This window comes from Neoarius graeffei, chromosome 2, assembly GCF_027579695.1.
Source record: "Neoarius graeffei isolate fNeoGra1 chromosome 2, fNeoGra1.pri, whole genome shotgun sequence".
In the NCBI taxonomy this organism is placed as follows: Eukaryota; Metazoa; Chordata; class Actinopteri; order Siluriformes; family Ariidae; genus Neoarius; species Neoarius graeffei.
Window position 1 is genome coordinate 56,669,460 of NC_083570.1, and position 20,519 is coordinate 56,689,978.

The following is a 20,519-nucleotide window of genomic DNA, read 5'->3' on the forward strand; positions in this document are numbered from 1 at the left end:
ACAGTGCATAATATCATCAAAAGATTCAGAGAATCTGGAAGAATCTCTGTGCGTAAGGGTCAAGGCCGGAAAACCATACTGGGTGCCCGTGATCTTCAGGCCCTTAGATGGCACTGCATCACATACAGGCATGCTTCTGTATTGGAAATCACAAAATGGGCTCAGGAATATTTCCAGAGAACATTATCTGTGAACACAATTCACTGTGCCATCCGCCGTTGCCAGCTAAAACTCTATAGTTCAAAGAAGAAGCCGTATCTAAACATGATCCAGAAGCGCAGACGTCTTCTCTGTGCCAAGACTCATTTAAAATGGACTGTGGCAAAGTGGAAAACTGTTCTGTGGTCAGACGAATCAAAATTTGAAGTTCTTTATGGAAATCAGGGACGCCGTGTCATTCGGACTAAAGAGGAGAAGGACGACCCAAGTTGTTATCAGCGCTCAGTTCAGAAGCCTGCATCTCTGATGGTATGGGGTTGCATTAGTGCGTGTGGCATGGGCAGCTTACACATCTGGAAAGACACCATCAATGCTGAAAGGTATATCCAGGTTCTAGAGCAACATATGCTCCCATCCAGACGACGTCTCTTTCAGGGAAGACCTTGCATTTTCCAACATGACAATGCCAAACCACATACTGCATCAATTACAGCATCATGGCTGCGTAGAAGAAGGGTCCGGGTACTGAACTGGCCAGCCTGCAGTCCAGATCTTTCACCCATAGAAAACATTTGGCGCATCATAAAACGGAAGATACAACAAAAAAGACCTAAGACAGTTGAGCAACTAGAATCCTACATTAGACCAGAATGGGTTAACATTCCTATCCCTAAACTTGAGCAACTTGTCTCCTCAGTCCCCAGACGTTTACAGACTGTTGTAAAGAGAAAAGGGGATGTCTCACAGTGTAAACATGGCCTTGTCCCAACTTTTTTGAGATGTGTTGTTGTCATGAAATTTAAAATCACCTAATTTTTCTCTGTAAATGATACATTTTCTCAGTTTAAACATTTGATATGTCATTTATGTTCTATTCTGAATAAAATATGGAATTTTGAAACTTCCACATCATTGCATTCTGTTTTTATTTACAATTTGTACTTTGTCCCAACTTTTTTGGAATCAGGGTTGTACATTAATGCCACTTCTATGATGAATATCCAGATGGGAAGAATGGAATGTGCATTCCGTGCTTCCATTTAGTCCTTAAATAGGCTACATTCAGTGTAGACATGCTTTAAAAGATGATGATCAATATAAACAATATAAAATTATCACACAGAGTATTTGAGGTGAAGGAGTCATAAACTAAGCCGTAAGTTAAATGTTCCTTACACTGATGGATGATTGGTCTGACCCAACTGCTTGGATCACCACATTGCCCAAGTGCAAAATCCCTGCCAGCATCTTGAACACGTCACACTGAAAGTCATTCTTTAGTCCTACAGAAGAAAACAGAACATTACTGTGCTATTCAATGTATGTGCAACACATTAATCATTAAAGAACACGAAATACAAAAAGTCATGCTGCAGGACAGACAAAAGTGTACAGTTTTTACCCAGTAGAGTGAATGTCCGGCAAGTTTCAGCCATATCAGCACGATCATCCATTCCTTGGATCTCTGTCTCCCCTCCCATGCAGGTATAGTTAAACTTGTCTGCGCCCACTTGTATGTCAAAAAATAAAATATAATAATAATAATAATAATAATAATATAGTGGCATGCAAAAGTTTGGGCACCCTTACTGAAAATGTCTGTTACTATGAATAGTTAAGTGAGCAGAAGATGAACTGATCACCAAAAGGCATAAAGGTAAAGACGACATTTCTTTTCAGCGTTTTCTGTAAGATTTGTGTATTATTTTTGTTTTGTACAACTGGAGAGTGAAAAAAGAAAAGGAACACCATGCAAAAGTTTGGGCACCCCAATACATTTGAGTTCTCAGGTAACTTTTACCAAGGTTCCAGACCTTAATTAGCTTATTGAGCTGTGGCTTGTTCAAATTCATTAGGAAAGGTCAGATGATGCAGATTTCAAAGCTGTATAAATTCTCTGACTCCTCAAACTTGTCCCTAAAATCAACAGCCATGGGCTCCTCCAAGCAACTCCCTTGTATTCTGAATAATAAAATAATTGATGCTCACAAAGCAGGAGAAGACTACAAGAATGTAGCAAAGTGTTTTCAGGTAGCCGTTTCCTCAGATTGTAATGTTATCAAGAAATGGCAGTTAACAGAAACAGTGGAGATCAAGGTGAGGTCTGGAAGATGAAGAAAACTTTCTGAAAGAACTGCTCATTGGATTGCTAGAAAGGCAAATAAAAACCCCTGTTTGACTGCAAAAGACCTTCAGAAAGATTTAGCAGACCCTGGAGTGGTGGTGCACTGTTCTACTATGCAGCAACACCTGAACAAATATGACCTTCATGGAAGAGTCATCAGAAGAAAACTGTTCCTGCATCCTAGCCACAAAATTCAGCGTCTGAAGTTTGCAAATGAACATCTAAGCAAGCCTGATGCGTTTTGGAAACAAGTCCTGTGGACTGATGAAATCAAAATATAACTTTTTGGCCACAATGTGCAAAGATATGTTTGGAGAAAAAAGGGTGCCAAATTCCAGGAAAAGAACACCTCTCCAACTCTGAAGCATGGGTGTGGATCGATCACGCTTTGGGGTTGTGTTGCAGCCAGTGGCACAGGGCACATTTCACTGGTCGAGGGAAGCATGGGTTCGAATAAATACCAGCAAATTCTGGAAGCAAACATCACACCATCTGTAAAAAAGTTGAAGTTAAAAAGAGGATGGGTCCTACAATAAGACGATGATCCAAAACACACCTCAAAATCTACAATGGAATACCTCAAGAGGCCCAAGCTGAAGGTTTTGCCCTGGCCCTCACAGTCCCCTGACCTAAACATCATTGAAAATCTGTGGATAGATCTCAAAAGAGCAGTGCATGCAAGACAGCCCAGGAAACTTGTAGAACTGGAAGCCTTTTGCAAGGACGAATGTGTGAAAATCCCCCAGGTAAGAACTGAAAGATTATTAGCTGGCTACAAAAAGTGTTTACAAGCTGTGATACTTGCGAAAGGGGGTGTTACTAGGTACTAACCATGCAGGGTGCCCAAACTTTTGCTTCAGGCCTTTTTCCTTTTTTGTCATTTTGAAAATGTAAAAGATGAAAATAAAAAATTGTTTTTGCTTAAAATATAAAGGGAATGAGTCATCTTTAACTTTATGCCTTTTGGAGATCATTTCATCTTCAACTTGCTTAACTGTTCACAATAACAGCAATTTTGACCAGGGGTGCCCAAACTTTTGCATACCACTGTATATATCTATTATTTATTTTGCTTTTGTTTTTTAACATGAGCATCATATACATCAAAATAATAAACAGGCTTGTATACTGTTGCAACGAGATACTAATTAGGCAAAGATAAACTTAAACAGCATACACACTCACGCAGTCTCAAGCTCTTAAATTGTGGTTGGTCTGCACAAGCACACATCTGATAGAAGATGTGATAGTTTCTTTCATTCTCTGACTGGAGGCAGAACAAAAAAATAGCTAATAAGAAATCCTCAGCATGACCATTCAAATAAACATATGTAAAACATAATGCATCATTATAACCTACGGCTGATGGTGATATTAGATGGGAGGCTAAAATCTAATATATACAGTGCCTTGCAAAAGTATTCATACCCCTTGAACTTTTTCACATTTTTCCACCTTACAACCACGAACTTAAAAGCTTTTTATTGAGATTTTATGTGATAGACCAACACAGAGTAGCACATAATTGTGAAGTGAAACGAAAATGATAAATGGTCTTCAAAATTTTAAACAAATAAAAATCTGAAAAATGTGGTGTGCATTAGTATTCAGCCCCCTGTACTCTGATACCTCTAAATACAATCCAGTGCAAATCAATTGCCTTCAGAAGTCATCTACTTAGTTAATAGAGTCCTACTGTGTGTAATTTACTCTCAGCATAAATACACTTGTTCTGTGAAGGCCTCAGTGGTTTGTTAGAGAACACTGAAGAACAAACAGCATCATGAAGACCAAAGAACTCACCAGACAGGTCAGGGATAAAGTTCTGGAGAAGTTTAAAGCAGGGTTAGGTTATAAAAAAATATCCCAAGCTCTGAACAGCTCAAGAAGCACTGTTCAATCCATCATTCAAAAATGGAAAAAGTATGGCACAACTGCAAACCTACCAAGACATGGCCGTCCACCTAAACTGACAGAGTGAGCAAGGAGAGCACTGGTCAGAGAAGCAGCCATGAGGCCCATGATCACTCTGGAGGAGCTGCAGAAATCCACAGCTCAGGTGGGAGAATCTGTGCACAGGACAACTATAAGTCGTACACGCCACAAATCTGGCCTTTTTGGAAGAGTGGCAAGAAGAAAGCCATTGTTGAAAGACAGGCATAAGAAGTCCCGTTTGCAGTTTGCCAGAAGCCATGTAGGGGACACAGCAAACATGTGGAAGAAGGTGCTTTGGTCAGATGAGACCAAAGTTGAACTTTTTGGCCTAAATGCAAAGCGCTATGTGTGGCGGAAAACTAACACTGCTCATCACCCTGCACACACCATCCCCACTGTGAAACATGGTGGTGGCAGCATCATGCTATGGGGATGCTTTTCTTCAGCAGGGACAGGGAAGCTGGTCAGAGTTGATGGGAAGATGGATGGAGCTAAATACAGGGCAATCCTGGAAGAAAACCTGTTGGAGGCTGCAAAAGACTTGAGACTGGGAAGGAGATTCACCTTCCAGCAAGACAATGACCCTAAACATACAGCCAGAGCTACAATGGAATGGTTTAGATCAAAGAATATTCATGTGTTAGAATGGCCCAGTCAAAGTCCAGACCTAAATCCCATTGAGCATCTGTGGCAAGACTTGAAAATTGCTGCTCACAGACACTCTCCATCCAATCTGGCTGAGCTTAAGCTATTTTGCAAAGAAGTATGGGCAAAAATTTCAGTGTCTAGATGTGCAAAGCTGGTAGAGACATACCACAAAAGACTTGCAGCTGTAATTGCAGCAAAAGGTGGCTCTACAAAGTACTGACGCAGGGGGGCTGAATACTAATGCACATCACATTTGTCAGATTTTTATTTGTTTAAAATTTTGAAGACCATTTATCATTTTCGTTTCACTTCACAATTATGTGCTACTCTGTGTTGGTCTATCATAAAATCTCAATGAAAAACTTTTAAGTTCGTGGTTGTAAGGTGGAAAAATGTGAAAAAGTTCAAGGGGTATGAATACTTTTGCAAGGCACTGTAGCTTGAGAATAAAGAATCAGAATTGAGCAATGCATTATATCATGAGGTCTCATCAAGGATGTAATAAGAATGATGTGTGGCAAACTATTACACATTCATGCACAATTGGGTATCTAAACTTGTAATTTCTCCCTTTTTAAGGTGTTTTAGATGCGTAAACAATGTTTCCAACATGTTAAACAGAAATGCTGTAACATTTATTCAAATAAAAAACACTAACCTGGTGGTGGTAGCTCATTGGCCTACTAATCAGAAAATTATGAGCTCAAATGCCATCCCTGCCAAGCTGCTACTGCTGGGCCTCTGAGTAAGGGACTTAACTCTCAACTGGGGTGGGTTTCCCAATAGCCTCTTAACGCTAAGAGCATCTTAACTAGGAGAGAGTGTGTTCATTGTGCTGCTCACTCTACCATTTAATGATGATCTTTGTGCTACGATGCATTTGGGAAACCCACCCCTGCAAGTTGTATAAATGAGATAAAAATATAAAACTCCTTTCCCTTTTGTAAGTTGCTCTGGATAAGAGTATCTGCCAAACGTATGCTTCTTCCATCTACTTTTATTTCCTTCATTCTTTATTTCCGAGGTGGTGTTATACTCGGTTCCACAAAAGTCCAAAATAATCCACCTTAAAACATTTTAACAGCAAATAATCTGATGTAGAGGCCAAAAATGACACTGTATATTGATGTCTTTTTACTGTTGAACCTCATGGGAAGCTCAGCCTTTCTAGTGCATTCATACCAGCTACCCCTGACCACAACATGCAAACTTCTTTACCTGAAAAACAACCCTAGACTTTTCTAGAAGGTACGTCCTCATGTTAGCACCAATTATCTGATATCTCCGATCAAAACTGATTTCAGTGTATTTCCCAAATCGGCTGCTGTTGTCATTCCTGGTGGTCTTCGCATTACCGATTGCCTGCAAATGTAGAGCAAAAGTGCACAGCACATTATTATGTTATTATTTATGTCACTTTATGTAAGAGCATATAATTAACAGATGTTCCATTAAATCGAATCGTACATGAGCTGATAGCTGATGAGGCGCAGAGGGCCGAGTCGGCCATAAGCCATGTACGATGAGATTGAGTGGAATAACTGTTTTATTCTATCTACATTCACTGGATTTTGAGAAGTAGAGCATTTTTATTTTTTGCAAATTTGATAAATAAAAACTTTATACAAAATGTCCAACAAAATAATTTCTGCTTAGAATGTAAACAAACCAGCGCAAAGACAGCAGTAATTTGTGAAAAATGCTATAATAATAATTATTGAAAAATAAAAAAAAGATACATTCTTACCATGAAATACTTTTATTCCATATTTTGATGCTTTTTTTTTGTATTTTTTGGGGTTTTGTTTTCAAGGAGAGTTTTTATTTAATCCTCGGTTGGTTCAGCAACACGCACCGCCATTTTGTTTTTCTCTACTCATGGTATATGAGCTGATAGCCTAGTATTAGAGTGGCCAATCAATCAGAGCACGCAATTGCTCATATCCAGTGAATGTGGATAGAATAATAAGTGATATTGCTGATGGACCACAGTACTTCAGTGATGGGGTTCGATGCCAAAACCTTGTCCTCCACCCGGGCGTTGCTGCTCGATTTGCTGACCATTGCAAAGTATCTCATAGCGTAGCGAGCAGACACAGTCTTCCCTGCTCCAGACTCCCCACTGACTATGATGGACTGATTCTTGTTGTTCCTGTATAAATACGTTATAAGCATTCACAGAAAAGGATACTGTATAATCTAACCTTTATTCATTGTATGTACTGTTATCTATATGTATCTATTTTATAGATATAGTTGTGGTCAGAATTTTACATATGGTTACATGAATGTCATCTTGGATATGAATGTCATGGTGATATTTGGGCTTTCAGTAATTTCTTTGAACTCTTCTTTTTCTGTAGCAAAATGCACAGCATGCATCTTTAATTGAAAAAAAAAAACACTAGAATTTGATGCACAAGTTTTAATTTTCTTTGGGTTTTCTGAAATCAACACAGGGTCAAAATTATACATACGGGGTCAAAAATATACATACAGCACACATAATATTTGGGTAAAATGTCTCTTCGCAAGATTCACCTTGACCAAACATTTTTTGTTTACCATGAACAAGCTTCTGGCAGAATTCTGGTTGGATATTTCACGACCCTTCATGGTAGAATTGGTAGAGTTCAATTAAATATTTTTTTCTTGGCATGGACTCGACTTATAAGCACAGTCCATATATTTTCAATAGGGTTGAAGTCAGGACTTGTTTTAAGCTTAATGCTAGCCTGCTTTATCCTCCACAGCCAGCTGTGATGCATGTTTGGGGTTCATTGTCCTGTTGTAAATCCCAAGTCTTGTTCAAGTTTCTGACGGTTTATGCTGAAGAATTCTGAGGTCGTCCTCCTTCTTCATTATTCCATCCACTTTGTGCAATGAACCAATTCCACTGGTAGTAAAACAGCCCCAGAGCATGATGATCCTACCACCACCACCAGCTGGTACAGTGTTCCTCTGTACATGGTGGTCATTGTGGCCAAACAACTCTATTTTTGTCTTATCTGACCATACAGCTTTCCTCCAGAAGGCTTTTTTCCTTTGTCTGTGTGGTCAGCTTCAAATTTTAGTTAAGCTTGAAGGTGTCAATTTTGGAGCAGGGGGTTATTTCTTGGATAGCAGCCTCTTAGTCCATGGTGATCTGAACTGTAGACAGTGATCCATCAGCTTCCAGTTCATGGCAGGGCTGTGCCATGGTGGTTCCCAGGTTGTTCCTAAACATCCAAATCAATTTCCTTTCAGCTGAGGGTGACAATTTGGGTTTTCTTGAAGCAAAGTGGCTTGGCAAAACGACTACACCTCACAATAACTTAAATACAATTGTTTGAATCGATCTTGGAATTTGCAGTTGTTTAGAAATGGCTCCAAGAGACATTCCAGAGTTGTGTATATCTGTGATCCACTTTCTCAGATCTGCACTGAGCTCCTTGGACTTTCCCATTTTACTCTGTGTTGGTCAATCAAATGAGTGCTGTAAACAAACCCTTTTTATGAAGGCACAGAGAAGCTACCAGCTGGAATCAATCATGATCACTAACGGGAAGTAAAGCGTCCTCAGCCTTGGCAAGATAAGAGACATTTTGGAAGTTTCAACACCTCTGAATTAATAATCTAGGCGAGCGTATGTAAATTTTTGACCCCTGTATGTCTAATTTTGACCCCGTGTTGATTTCAGAAATCCCAAAGAAAATTAAAACTTGTGCAACAAATTCTAGTGGTTTTTTTAATTAAAGATGTATGCTGTACAATCATTCTGCCACAGAAAGAGTTCAAAGAAATTACTGAAAGCCCAAATATCGCCATGACATTCATGTCACTGTATGTAAACTTCTGACCACAACGGTAAGTGCATACTGTAGCAAAAACTGTAGTAGCACTTATTGTGAACACAGATTTAATTAATTTGAATACTGAGATTTTATGAAAAAGAAAAAATATTTCCATGCAATCCGTACTAACATCACTGAAAGCAAGTATGTGATGATTTCAGTGTATAGTCTAGTTTGCAGGATGCAAAACATTTTGTCTCACAGTCTTGTGCAAAACTAAAGAAATTAAATCTTGATTTTGAATATGTCTTAGCCGATCAAGTACATTTGAAATACAGGACTGAAAATGTTAATTTTCCCCAGGATAATTAAACCAATAAAGTTGTACTGATGTTGCAGGATGTAATTTCATTATATCTAATGGTGCACATCAATGTCAGTTGACCTGAATGTTGGAATAAACTTACCTTGCCATCTGTTTATAAGCTTCTTCTGCCACAGCAAATATATGAGGGTCCAGATCTCCCATGTTCTGGCCAGAATAAGCACGGATGACTGCATCTCCATAAATGGGGAGCTGTTTATATGGGTTTACCGCCACTAGGATAATGCCTAAGATGCACAGTATAAAACAAGAAAGACTCTGAGGGATAAACATATAAATATGTGAAAAGAAGAATTACAGAAGAGTAACTCAAAGCTAAAAGTAAGTAATATGATGTCCTGCTATAAGCATGAGAAATAAAGAGACGGGCGGCACGGTGGTGTAGTGGTTAGCGCTGTCGCCTCACAGCAAGAAGGTCCGGGTTCGAGCCCCGTGGCCGGCGAGGGCCTTTCTGTGTGGAGTTTGCATGTTCTCCCCGTGTCCGCGTGGGTTTCCTCCAGGTGCTCCGGTTTCCCCCACAGTCCAAAGACATGCAGGTTAGTTTAACTGGTGACTCTAAATTGAGCGTAGGTGTGAATGTGAGTGTGAATGGTTGTCTGTGTCTATGTGTCAGCCCTGTGATGACCTGGCGACTTGTCCAGGGTGTACCCCGCCTCTCACCCGTAGTCAGCTGGGATAGGCTCCAGCTTGCCTGCGACCCTGTAGAACAGGATAAAGGGGCTAGAGATAATGAGATGAGAGATGAGAAAGAGACGAACAAGACTCTGGGCCAATTACAGAGTGCTTTTAACACCTAATGGCAAACTGAAAGTGTAAAATAATTTGTTGATCGGGTGATAATGTACAGGGTGTTTTAAATTTTTTTTTATATCATTTCACAGTCTAATAATTTTGCCAATTCTCATTCAACTGACCTCAAATTTTAACAGCATGTGTGGAAACAAGTCAAAATTTTATGTGTAATCTTTTTTGTTTTTATCTTTTTAGGTATAGAAACGCCATTCACTGGAAAAGAAAAGGCGTTTTGTGTGTTAGAGTACGCTCGGACACAGTCCAACAAGACTGTGCAGCGTGCATTCATGAGAGAATTCTGTAAAAATGCACCAACTGCAATGTAGATTTGGACACGGCACAAAAAGTTCAAAGAGGAAGGCTGTGTGTGTGTCAGGTGGCGCACATATTGAAAATTTGTGAAATTGTTCATGGAATCCACATACCTTTTGAATTTCTCATTCAAATTTTGAGGAATAAATTTTATACTTTTTTTTTAATACTAATTTTATGGCTATTTACAGCTCAAATAATATCAAATTTGTTGAAACACCCTGTATTAAGCCATTTAATTGTTTTATTTAACTGATTGACTATACATCCTAAGTAAGAGCAGCAAGTTGCATAAAAATAATTAAAACTCAGTTTTTCATAAGTGGGTTCACATATTCCTCTCTCTTAACTACTACTTCAAAAAAAAAAAAGACTGCTGTTGTACTTTTACTGTAAATAAATAATCTTTAGTGATGAACGTGGCATTGTTTTGTGCATTGTATGTGCTGTGACCTAATAGCAAACCTCAGAAAAACTAACCGTAAAATGCTTGGAAATGCATGGTAAGGTCATATCCTACCCCATATCTCTTGGTAGGACAACACGGAGTTTGAATTGTTTTAGTTTCATGACTATTCGTACTAAAAACTCTGAGCACAGCAAACCGTTGAGTCAGAGAGCATTTTATGTGGTTTTTCAAGGTCCCATAATAGCTTCGGAGTCTTATCTTCGGTGAGCTCATAAAATGATTAAACTCCTGGAAACAACATCCTCACCTACCACAGTATGTGTAGATTATTTTCGACTCCACAAATCTGACACGCAGGTTATGTAGCACAGCCGGTTCATGGAGATAGCTCAGTGCGGTTAGGTCATTCTCCCCCACCAGGATGTCTGGGTTACGGAGGGGAGGTAACTGACCATCCACATCCACTGCATACAGGATCTCCTGAGGCACAGAATCAGCCAGAACAGCAGCATGAACTAATAAAGTTCTCATATCAGATTTGTACAAAATCTGCAAGTAACATAACCATCAGTACTGCAAGTGTGATTCTGGATTCTTTGAAATCTGGTTTTCCCAACAGCCTTTGTCAGGAGTTTTACTAAATTTTCATTGAATTAAACCTTACAAAGTGGCGGTCCTTAGGTATTTATGTGGAGAAATGTCATACAAGATGAAACTCCTCATAGACTTAACACACAACAGGTCTTAATGTATATTGAGCATTTAACCATGCTGAAAACAAAGTCAATCAGTGTCTGTGCTCTTTGAGAAGCGGTGTATGAACAAGTTTAAAGGGTGCTGTATTACATTATTATATTAGTCCAGTCTTATAACTGTTATGGATTGATATTATGCGTCACAGTTTTAAGCTATAAACAAACAGATTTACATTTTAAACTGAAATAAAATTAGATTAAAATTAAATAATACACTACACTAAAAGAAAATGAGCCCTTTTCTGTAATCCAGCTGTAATTTTGGTCAGATTATGCTGCCATGTTATGTTTTTGTGTGTGTTGCCCTTTAAAGGAACAGTCCACCGTACTTCCATAATGAAATATGTTCTTCTCTGAATTGAGACGAGCTGATCCGTACCTGTCCGAGCTTTGTGTGACCTCCCAGTCAGTCAGACGCGCTGTTACTCCTGTTAGCAATGTAGCTAGGCTCAGCATGGCCAATGGTATTTTTTGGGGCTGTAGTTAGATGCGACCAAACTCTTCCACGTTTTTCCTGTTTACATAGGTTTATATGACCAGTGACATGAAACAAAGTTCAGTTACACAAATTGAAACGTGGCGATTTTCTATGCTATGGAAAGTCCGCACTATAATGACAGGCGTACTAACACCTTCTGCGCGCTTCGACAGCGCATTGATACCTTCACTCCTCTTCGGGCACGGCCAGGCGGGCGAATGCCCTGGTCCGTCCACCCTGTCTGAAAAAAATGGTACAACTCGAGCCCCATGGTAAAATTGGGACTTTGCCATTTTTCCGCATGAGGCCCATGGTAAAACCACACTTCCAGGAGGGGCTGCCGTCTGCCTCCCAAGCCGGCCGAGAGTGCTCCTCATCGGGCACGGCCAGGCAGGCGAATGCCCTGGTCCGTCCGCCCTGTCTAAAAAATAAAAATAAAAAAAAAATGGTACAACTCCGAGTGAAGGTATCAATGCGCTGTCGAAGCGTGCAGAAGGTGTTAGTACGCCTGTCATTATAGTGCGGACTTTCCATAGCATAGAAAATCGCCACGTTTCAATTTGTGTAACTGAACTTTGTTTCATGTCACTGGTCATATAAACAGGAAAAACGTGGAAGAGTTTGGTCGCATCTAACTACAGCCCCAAAAAATACCATTGGCCATGCTGAGCCTAGCTACATTGCTAACAGAAGTAACAGCGCATCTGACTGACTGGGAGGTCGCACAAAGCTCGGAGAGGTACGGATCAGCTCGTCTCAATTCAGAGAAGAACATATTTCATTATGGAAGTATGGTGGACTGTTCCTTTAAGTGTTACAATGATGCGTTATGTTAGCTTTACAACTGCCAGCTTGTATATAATAATGCTTCTAGTGGGAAACGCAGGCTCAGATGGTAATAGCTGTAGCAGAGTTAACATGTGCCAAGCTTTGCACTTACTCCCCTCATGTCACCCGATTACGTGATGTTTCCTTGCTAGTGGATGGACTCCTGCCATTTCCCCGTGGCCCTTGAGGAGCAGAACTGCTGCCACACCACCCTTTAGACCATTTTGGTTATTGAAGGCAAACACACCCCTTCACATTTTACATATAGAGCTCTATATACTTTTTCTTTTGCTGGCCAGTACTTCATTTTTGGTTAAAGACAATTAAAGGAGAAGACCGTTCAGGTTTTGTTTGCTTGTGTTTTTTGGTAGACTGAGAAAAGGACTGTCTGAAAGATGAGCAATATCTTGTCAAGTACCACTTATAAAAGTGGATGTGTAACTAACCATAACTCCAATGTCAAATTTATCCATCTTCATTTTTTTTTAAATCAAGACCAAGGTTAAAATGCAATTTAAACTTGTAAGTATACTGAGAACTTACTACTAGGTATAAATTGATAGAAGGGTAAGTTTCCGTTGGTTCAGAATATCTGAAGTGTGATGAGGTTGGATGCACTTCAGTCCAGCCATTTGTGAATAAAACTGAATTAGTAGTAAACTGCCATCAGAAACCTGAGTAGATCCTTACTGCTTACACTTCCATAGGCTACTGAAATCTTTTCTTTTTAAAAACAGTTACTGTGAATTATTAACCGCTTTTCTTTTTCCATGTAACATTTGCAGGACTTCAGTTAGTTAAGTATGAAAAATCAGGGCTGGCAGGTGAAATACATCTTTAAAAGTTAACCTTTTTTCCTAAATCTGTTAGTGTCCTTGAAGAATTTCCTCATATTCTAGATTGTATGCATTATATATGTTACAGAAACACTGATTTAATTATGAAATATTAAATAGCCTTAAATCAACCATTCAGCGTTTTACTATTTTCATATATGGATAGATAAAGCAGACCTCCTTAGTTCATTTAGACTACTAATGAGAAACATCTTGCCCGTTTCAAGGATGTTAGATAATATGCAGTATTTATCCAGGCTTTTTTTTTTTAAAGACTTTTAAAAAAGCTCTAAAATGTTTAATCTATCCCAAGAAGCAAGATGACAGACTAAATCTACACCTAAAGTACATAAAGTTAAAACAACTAGAACAAAGTTAATCTAACAAATCATATACTCAAAACTGAATTTCCAATACAATTGAAATATAAACTATACAGCCAAAAGCATGTGGACACCTGAACATCACATCCGTGTGTGTTCCTTCACCAAAGCTGGAAGCACACCCTCATATAGAATTACAAACTTGCCTTCACTTTCATTAAGAGGCCCAAACTTGTTCCAATGTGACAATGCCCCTGTGCACAAAGCAAGCGCCATGAAAACAGAGGTGTAGTGGTTAGCACTGTCGCCTCACATCAAAAAGGTTCTGGGTTTGAGCCCAGCAGCCGGCGGGGGCCTTTCTGTGTGGAGTTTGCATGTTCTCCTAGTGTACGTGTGGGTTTCCTCCGGGTGCTCCGGTTTCCCCCCACAGTCCAAAGACCTTCCCATAGAGATCAGAACTGCCGACTCCCTGACCACCTTCAAGCGCAGACTGAAGAACCACCTCTTCAGGCTGCACCTCTCCCCTGCTTCCCTGCCCATTGTGCCACCATGTAGCAGACTTAGCGGTCCTCACCAACCCAGGCTGTGTGCTGTCTCGCCTGGTCATGATGACTTGGTGTTAACCTCATTCATTCATTATCTCTAGCCGCTTTATCCTTCTACAGGGTCGCAGGCAAGCTGGAGCCTATCCCAGCTGACTACGGGCGAAAGGCGGGGTACACCCTGGACAAGTTGCCAGGTCATCACAGGGCTGACACATAGACACAGACAACCATTCACACTCACATTCACACCTATGGTCAATTTAGAGTCACCAGTTAACCTAACCTGCATGTCTTTGGACTGTGGGGGAAACCGGAGCACCCGGAGGAAACCCACGCGGACACGGGGAGAACATGCAAACTCCACACAGAAAGGCCCTCGCCGGCCCCAGGGCTCGAACCCAGGACCTTCTTGCTGTGAGGCGACAGTGCTAACCACTACACCACCGTGCCGCCCTGGTGTTAACCTTTAGGGTTTTATTTTTCTCCATTTAGCTGTACTTTGTCACTTCATTTGTATGGTTGGCTGTTTGCTACTTCAAGAGAATATTACACTAGGTGTTATTCTGTCACTTGTTCATTTGGCACTAGAACTCTCTTATCTAGAAGTTCAGCACTTGTACGTCACTCTAGATAAGCGCGTCAGCTAAATGCCATGTAATGTAAAGGCGGGGCGGCACGGTGGTGTAGTGGTTAGCACTGTTGCCTCACAGCAAGAAGGTCCTGGGTTTGAGTCCAGCGGCCGACAAGGGCCTTTCGGTGTGGAGTTTGCATGTTCTCCCAGTGTCCGCGTGGGTTTCCTCCACAGTCCAAAGACATGCAGTTAGGTTAATGTGGGGTGGCCTTGGGCTGAAGTGCCCTTGAGCAAGGTACTTAACCTCTGACTGCTCCCTGGGTGCTGTAGTATGGCTACCCACTACTCTGTGTGTGTGTTTTCACTGCTTCAGATGGGTTAAATGCAGAGGATGAATCTCACTGTGCTTCTTCTTCTTGAAAACATGATTTGCCAAGGTTGGAGCGGAAAAACTCCTGCACGAAGCCTTGACTCTCAACCTCACCGAACACCTTTAGGATGAAATGGAACGCTGGCTGCATCCCAGGCTCCTCACCTGACATCAGTAACGACAAATCCCCACAGCCACGCTCCAAAATCTACCCAGAAGAGCGGAAATCTAAAATCAGAACAACGGGACTAAACCTGGGACAGGATTATTCAACGAGCACATACGGGTGTGGTTTTCTTCAGGTGTCCACAAACAAAAAGTATACTACGAGTGCTTACAGCTCCATCCTCTAGCTGCAGCTGTAGAGCTGGATCTCCAGGTGTGTAGTCTCTCAGGAGCTCAGCTGACTTCCACACCTGCTCTGCATCTGGCACCCATACTCGGTTATACTGCAGTAAAGGCAGCATTTTTACACAAAAACACAATCTGGAATGTTTTCAGAAAGTCACTCAAACTTGAAAAAAGAGCAGAAACTATTCGAAAGATAAGTAACAACAATAATCACACCAGATTTACAGGTGAGCTGCTGCTAGTCAGGATTCTCTACCATATGCTGCACTTGAGGAAACTTTTAACCAACAGAAACATAAGTAAAATAATGTTTAAAAGGTTTTCCAAAACACAGTACATAAATTGGATAAGTTACGGTAGTTTGTGAAACACTAAGCCGAGTAAAAAAATAAATATTTAAAACACTTCCGTTTCACCCCCTACCTTTGTGTAGAGCTCTGAGAGCGCCATAGCAACCGCGTTCAGTCACGCGACGCGACGCTGAGTTCACTCATGTGTTTGTGTTGTTCAAATAACATTAAAATTAACGGCACGGATTTTTTTTAAATAAATAAATAAAAAGTCTAGGCGAGGAAGTGTTCGGTCACTTCACTTCAAATTTACTCTCCTCTTGTGCACCTGTGCGTCTGCTAGTGAGCGCCTCCGGGTCTCGTGACGCCTGCTTGCTGTAGGGGTGTGTTCATTTACACAGGGACGCGACACAAAAGAAACAGGATCCGAGCTCATGTTGGACACACACATTCCTCTGGAGTGTTCAGTCTTCACTCGGACAGAAAGTTCAACATGGCGTCATGGTTCTGTCTCTGTGTGTGAAAGGATTTGAAGAGGGCGTCTAAAAAGCAGAGGCGGTCAAGGTGCCCGACTCTCGGAAAGGGCGTCTAAAAAGCAGAGGCGGTCAAGGTGCCCGACTCTCGGAAAGGGCGTCTAAAAAAGCAGAGGCGGGCGAGGTACCTGACTCTCGGAAAGGGCGTCTAAAAAGAAGATACGTGCAGGGGACCCGACTCTCGGAAAGGGCGTCTAAAAAGCAGAGGCGGTCAAGGTGCCCGACTCTCGGAAAGGGCGTCTAAAAAGCAGAGGCGGTCAAGGTGCCCGACTCTCGGAAAGGGCGTCTAAAAAAAGCAGAGGCGGGCGAGGTACCCGACTCTCGGAAAGGGCGTCTAAAAAGGAGAGGCGCGAGGTGCCCGACTCTTGGAAAGGGCGTCTAAAAAGCAGAGGCGGTCAAGGTGCCCGACTCTCGGAAAGGGCGTCTAAAAAAAGCAGAGGCGGGCGAGGTACCCGACTCTCGGAAAGGGCGTCTAAAAAGCAGAGGCGCGAGGTGCCCGACTCTTGGAAAGGGCGTCTAAAAAGAAGAGGCGTGCAGGGGGCCCGACTCTCGGAAAGGACGTCTAAAAAAGCAGAGGCGGGCGAGGTACCTGACTCTCGGAGAGGGCGTCTAAAAAGAAGATACGTGCAGGGGACCCGACTCTCGGAAAGGGCGTCTAAAAAGCAGAGGCGGTCAAGGTGCCCGACTCTCGGAAAGGGCGTCTAAAAAAAGCAGAGGCGGGCGAGGTACCCGACTCTCGGAAAGGGCGTCTAAAAAGGAGAGGCGCGAGGTGCCCGACTCTCGGAAAGGGCGTCTAAAAAGCAGAGGCGGTCAAGGTGCCCGACTCTCGGAAAGGGCGTCTAAAAAAAGCAGAGGCGGGCGAGGTACCCGACTCTCGGAAAGGGCGTCTAAAAAGCAGAGGCGCGAGGTGCCCGACTCTTGGAAAGGGCGTCTAAAAAGAAGAGGCGTGCAGGGGGCCCGACTCTCGGAAAGGACGTCTAAAAAAGCAGAGGCGGGCGAGGTACCTGACTCTCGGAGAGGGCGTCTAAAAAGAAGAGACGTGCAGGGGACCCGACTCTCGGAAAGGGCGTCTAAAAAAGCAGAGGCAGGCGAGGTACCTGACTCTCGGAAAGGGCGTCTAAAAAGAAGAGGCGTGCAAGGGGCCCGACTCTCGGAAAGGGCGTCTAAAAAGAAGAGGCGTGCAGGGGGCCCGACTCTCGGAAAGGGTGTCTAAAAAGAAGAGGCGTGCAGGGGGCCCGACTCTCGGAAAGGGTGTCTAAAAAGCAGAGGCGGTCAAGGTGCCCGACTCTCGGAAAGGGCGTCTAAAAAGCAGAGGCGGTCAAGGTGCCCAACTCTCGGAAAGGGCGTCTAAAAAAGCAGAGGCGGGCGAGGTACCTGACTCTCAGAAAGGGTGTCTAAAAAGAAGAGGCGTGCAGGGGACCCGACTCTCGGAAAGGACGTCTAAAAAAGCAGAGGCGGGCGAGGTACCCGACTCTCGGAAAGGGCGTCTAAAAAAAGCAGAGGCGGGCGAGGTACCCGACTCTCGGAAAGGGCGTCTAAAAAGCAGAGGCGGTCAAGGTGCCCGACTCTCGGAAAGGGCGTCTAAAAAGCAGAGGCGGTCAAGGTGCCTGACTCAGAGAGGGCGTCTAAAAGGCAGAGGCGGGCAAGGTACCCGACTCTCGGAAAGGGCGTCTAAAAAGCAGAGGCGGTCAAGGTGCCCGACTCTCGGAAAGGGCGTCTAAAAAGCAGAGGCGGTCAAGGTGCCTGACTCAGAGAGGGCGTCTAAAAGGCAGAGGCGGTCAAGGTGCCCGACTCTCGGAAAGGGCGTCTAAAAAGAAGAGGCGTGCAGGGGGCCCGACTCTCGGAAAGGGCGTCTAAAAAGAAGAGGCGTGCAGGGGGCCCGACTCTCGGAAAGGGCGTCTAAAAAGAAGAGGCGTGCAGGGGGCCCGACTCTCGGAAAGGGCGTCTAAAAAGAAGAGACGTGCAGGGGACCCGACTCTCGGAAAGGGCGTCTAAAAAGCAGAGGCGGTCAAGGTGCCCGACTCTCGGAAAGGGCGTCTAAAAAGCAGAGGCGGTCAAGGTGCCCGACTCTCGGAAAGGGCGTCTAAAAAAGCAGAGGCGGGCGAGGTACCTGACTCTCAGAAAGGGCGTCTAAAAAGAAGAGACGTGCAGGGGACCCGACTCTCGGAAAGGGCGTCTAAAAAGCAGAGGCGGTCAAGGTGCCCGACTCTCGGAAAGGGCGTCTAAAAAAGCAGAGGCGGGCGAGGTACCTGACTCTCAGAAAGGGCGTCTAAAAAGAAGAGGCGTGCAGGGGGCCCGACTCTCGGAAAGGGCGTCTAAAAAGAAGAGACGTGCAGGGGACCCGACTCTCGGAAAGGGCGTCTAAAAAGCAGAGGCGGTCAAGGTGCCCGACTCTCGGAAAGGGCGTCTAAAAAGCAGAGGCGGTCAAGGTGCCCGACTCTCGGAAAGGGCGTCTAAAAAAGCAGAGGCGGGCGAGGTACCTGACTCTCAGAAAGGGCGTCTAAAAAGAAGAGACGTGCAGGGGACCCGACTCTCGGAAAGGGCGTCTAAAAAGCAGAGGCGGTCAAGGTGCCCGACTCTCGGAAAGGGCATCTAAAAAAGCAGAGGCGGGCGAGGTACCCGACTCTCGGAAAGGGCGTCTAAAAAGAAGAGGCGTGCAGGGGGCCCGACTCTCGGAAAGGGCGTCTAAAAAGCAGAGGCGGTCAAGGTGCCCGACTCTCGGAAAGGGCGTCTAAAAAGCAGAGGCGGTCAAGGTGCCCAACTCTCGGAAAGGGCGTCTAAAAAAGCAGAGGCAGGCGAGGTACCTGACTCTCAGAAAGGGTGTCTAAAAAGAAGAGGCGTGCAGGGGACCCGACTCTCGGAAAGGACGTCTAAAAAAGCAGAGGCGGGCGAGGTACCCGACTCTCGGAAAGGGCGTCTAAAAAAAGCAGAGGCGGGCGAGGTACCCGACTCTCGGAAAGGGCGTCTAAAAAGCAGAGGCGGTCAAGGTGCCCGACTCTCGGAAAGGGCGTCTAAAAAGCAGAGGCGGTCAAGGTGCCTGACTCAGAGAGGGCGTCTAAAAGGCAGAGGCGGGCAAGGTACCCGACTCTCGGAAAGGGCGTCTAAAAAGCAGAGGCGGTCAAGGTGCCCGACTCTCGGAAAGGGCGTCTAAAAAGCAGAGGCGGTCAAGGTGCCTGACTCAGAGAGGGCGTCTAAAAGGCAGAGGCGGTCAAGGTGCCCGACTCTCGGAAAGGGCGTCTAAAAAGAAGAGGCGTGCAGGGGGCCCGACTCTCGGAAAGGGCGTCTAAAAAGAAGAGGCGTGCAGGGGGCCCGACTCTCGGAAAGGGCGTCTAAAAAGAAGAGACGTGCAGGGGGCCCGACTCTCGGAAAGGGCGTCTAAAAAGCAGAGGCGGTCAAGGTGCCCGACTCTCGGAAAGGGCGTCTAAAAAGCAGAGGCGGTCAAGGTGCCCGACTCTCGGAAAGGGCGTCTAAAAAAGCAGAGGCGGGCGAGGTACCTGACTCTCAGAAAGGGCGTCTAAAAAGAAGAGACGTGCAGGGGACCCGACTCTCGGAAAGGGCGTCTAAAAAAGCAGAGGCGGGCGAGGTACCCGACTCTCGGAGAGGGCGTCTAAAAAGAAGAGACGTGCAGGGGACCCGACTCTCGGAAAGGGCGTCTAAAAAGCAGAGGCGGTCAAGGTGCCCGACTCTCGGAAAGGGCATCTAAAAAAGCAGAGGCGGGCGAGGTACCCGACTCTCGGAAAGGGCGTCTAAAAAGAAGAGGCGTGCAGGGGGCCCGACTCTCGGAAAGGGCGTCTAAAAAGCAGAGGCGGTCAAGGTGCCCGACTCTCGGAAAGGGCGTCTAAAAAGCAGAGGCGGTCAAGGTGCCCAACTCTCGGAAAGGGCGTCTAAAAAAGCAGAGGCAGGCGAGGTACCTGACTCTCGGAAAGGGAGTCTAAAAAGAAGAGGCGTGCAAGGGGCTCGACTCTCGGAAAGGGCGTCTAAAAAGCAGAGGCGGTCAAGGTGCCCGACTCTCGGAAAGGGCGTCTAAAAAAGCAGAGGCGGGCGAGGTACCCGACTCTCGGAAAGGGCGTCTAAAAAGAAGAGGCGGTCAAGGTGCCCGAC

The 20,519-nt window shown here is 44.1% G+C and overlaps 1 protein-coding gene across 3 annotated transcripts in view; it reads right to left on the minus strand.

The window, feature by feature from the left end:
* The window catches only part of myo5c (myosin VC), a 52,199-nt gene extending 35,966 nt beyond the window's left edge, over nucleotides 1-16,233 (minus strand). For 2 of the 3 annotated variants that reach the window (XM_060914481.1, XM_060914480.1), the window contains exons 1-9: nucleotides 16,019-16,233; nucleotides 15,583-15,693; nucleotides 10,850-11,018; nucleotides 9,108-9,252; nucleotides 6,863-7,019; nucleotides 6,086-6,229; nucleotides 3,470-3,551; nucleotides 1,562-1,669; nucleotides 1,336-1,442 (exon numbers count right to left, since the gene is read on the minus strand). In XM_060914481.1, the coding sequence (XP_060770464.1) occupies nucleotides 1,336-1,442; nucleotides 1,562-1,669; nucleotides 3,470-3,551; nucleotides 6,086-6,229; nucleotides 6,863-7,019; nucleotides 9,108-9,252; nucleotides 10,850-11,018; nucleotides 15,583-15,693; nucleotides 16,019-16,045 (1,050 nt within the window). In that variant the 5' untranslated portion in view covers nucleotides 16,046-16,233. Of the gene's footprint in view, nucleotides 1-1,335; nucleotides 1,443-1,561; nucleotides 1,670-3,469; nucleotides 3,552-6,085; nucleotides 6,230-6,862; nucleotides 7,020-9,107; nucleotides 9,253-10,849; nucleotides 11,019-15,582; nucleotides 15,694-16,018 lie in introns of those variants that run through there. The other variant, XM_060914482.1, reaches the window with a different exon arrangement.
* Nucleotides 16,234-20,519: the final 4,286 nt, after the last annotated feature.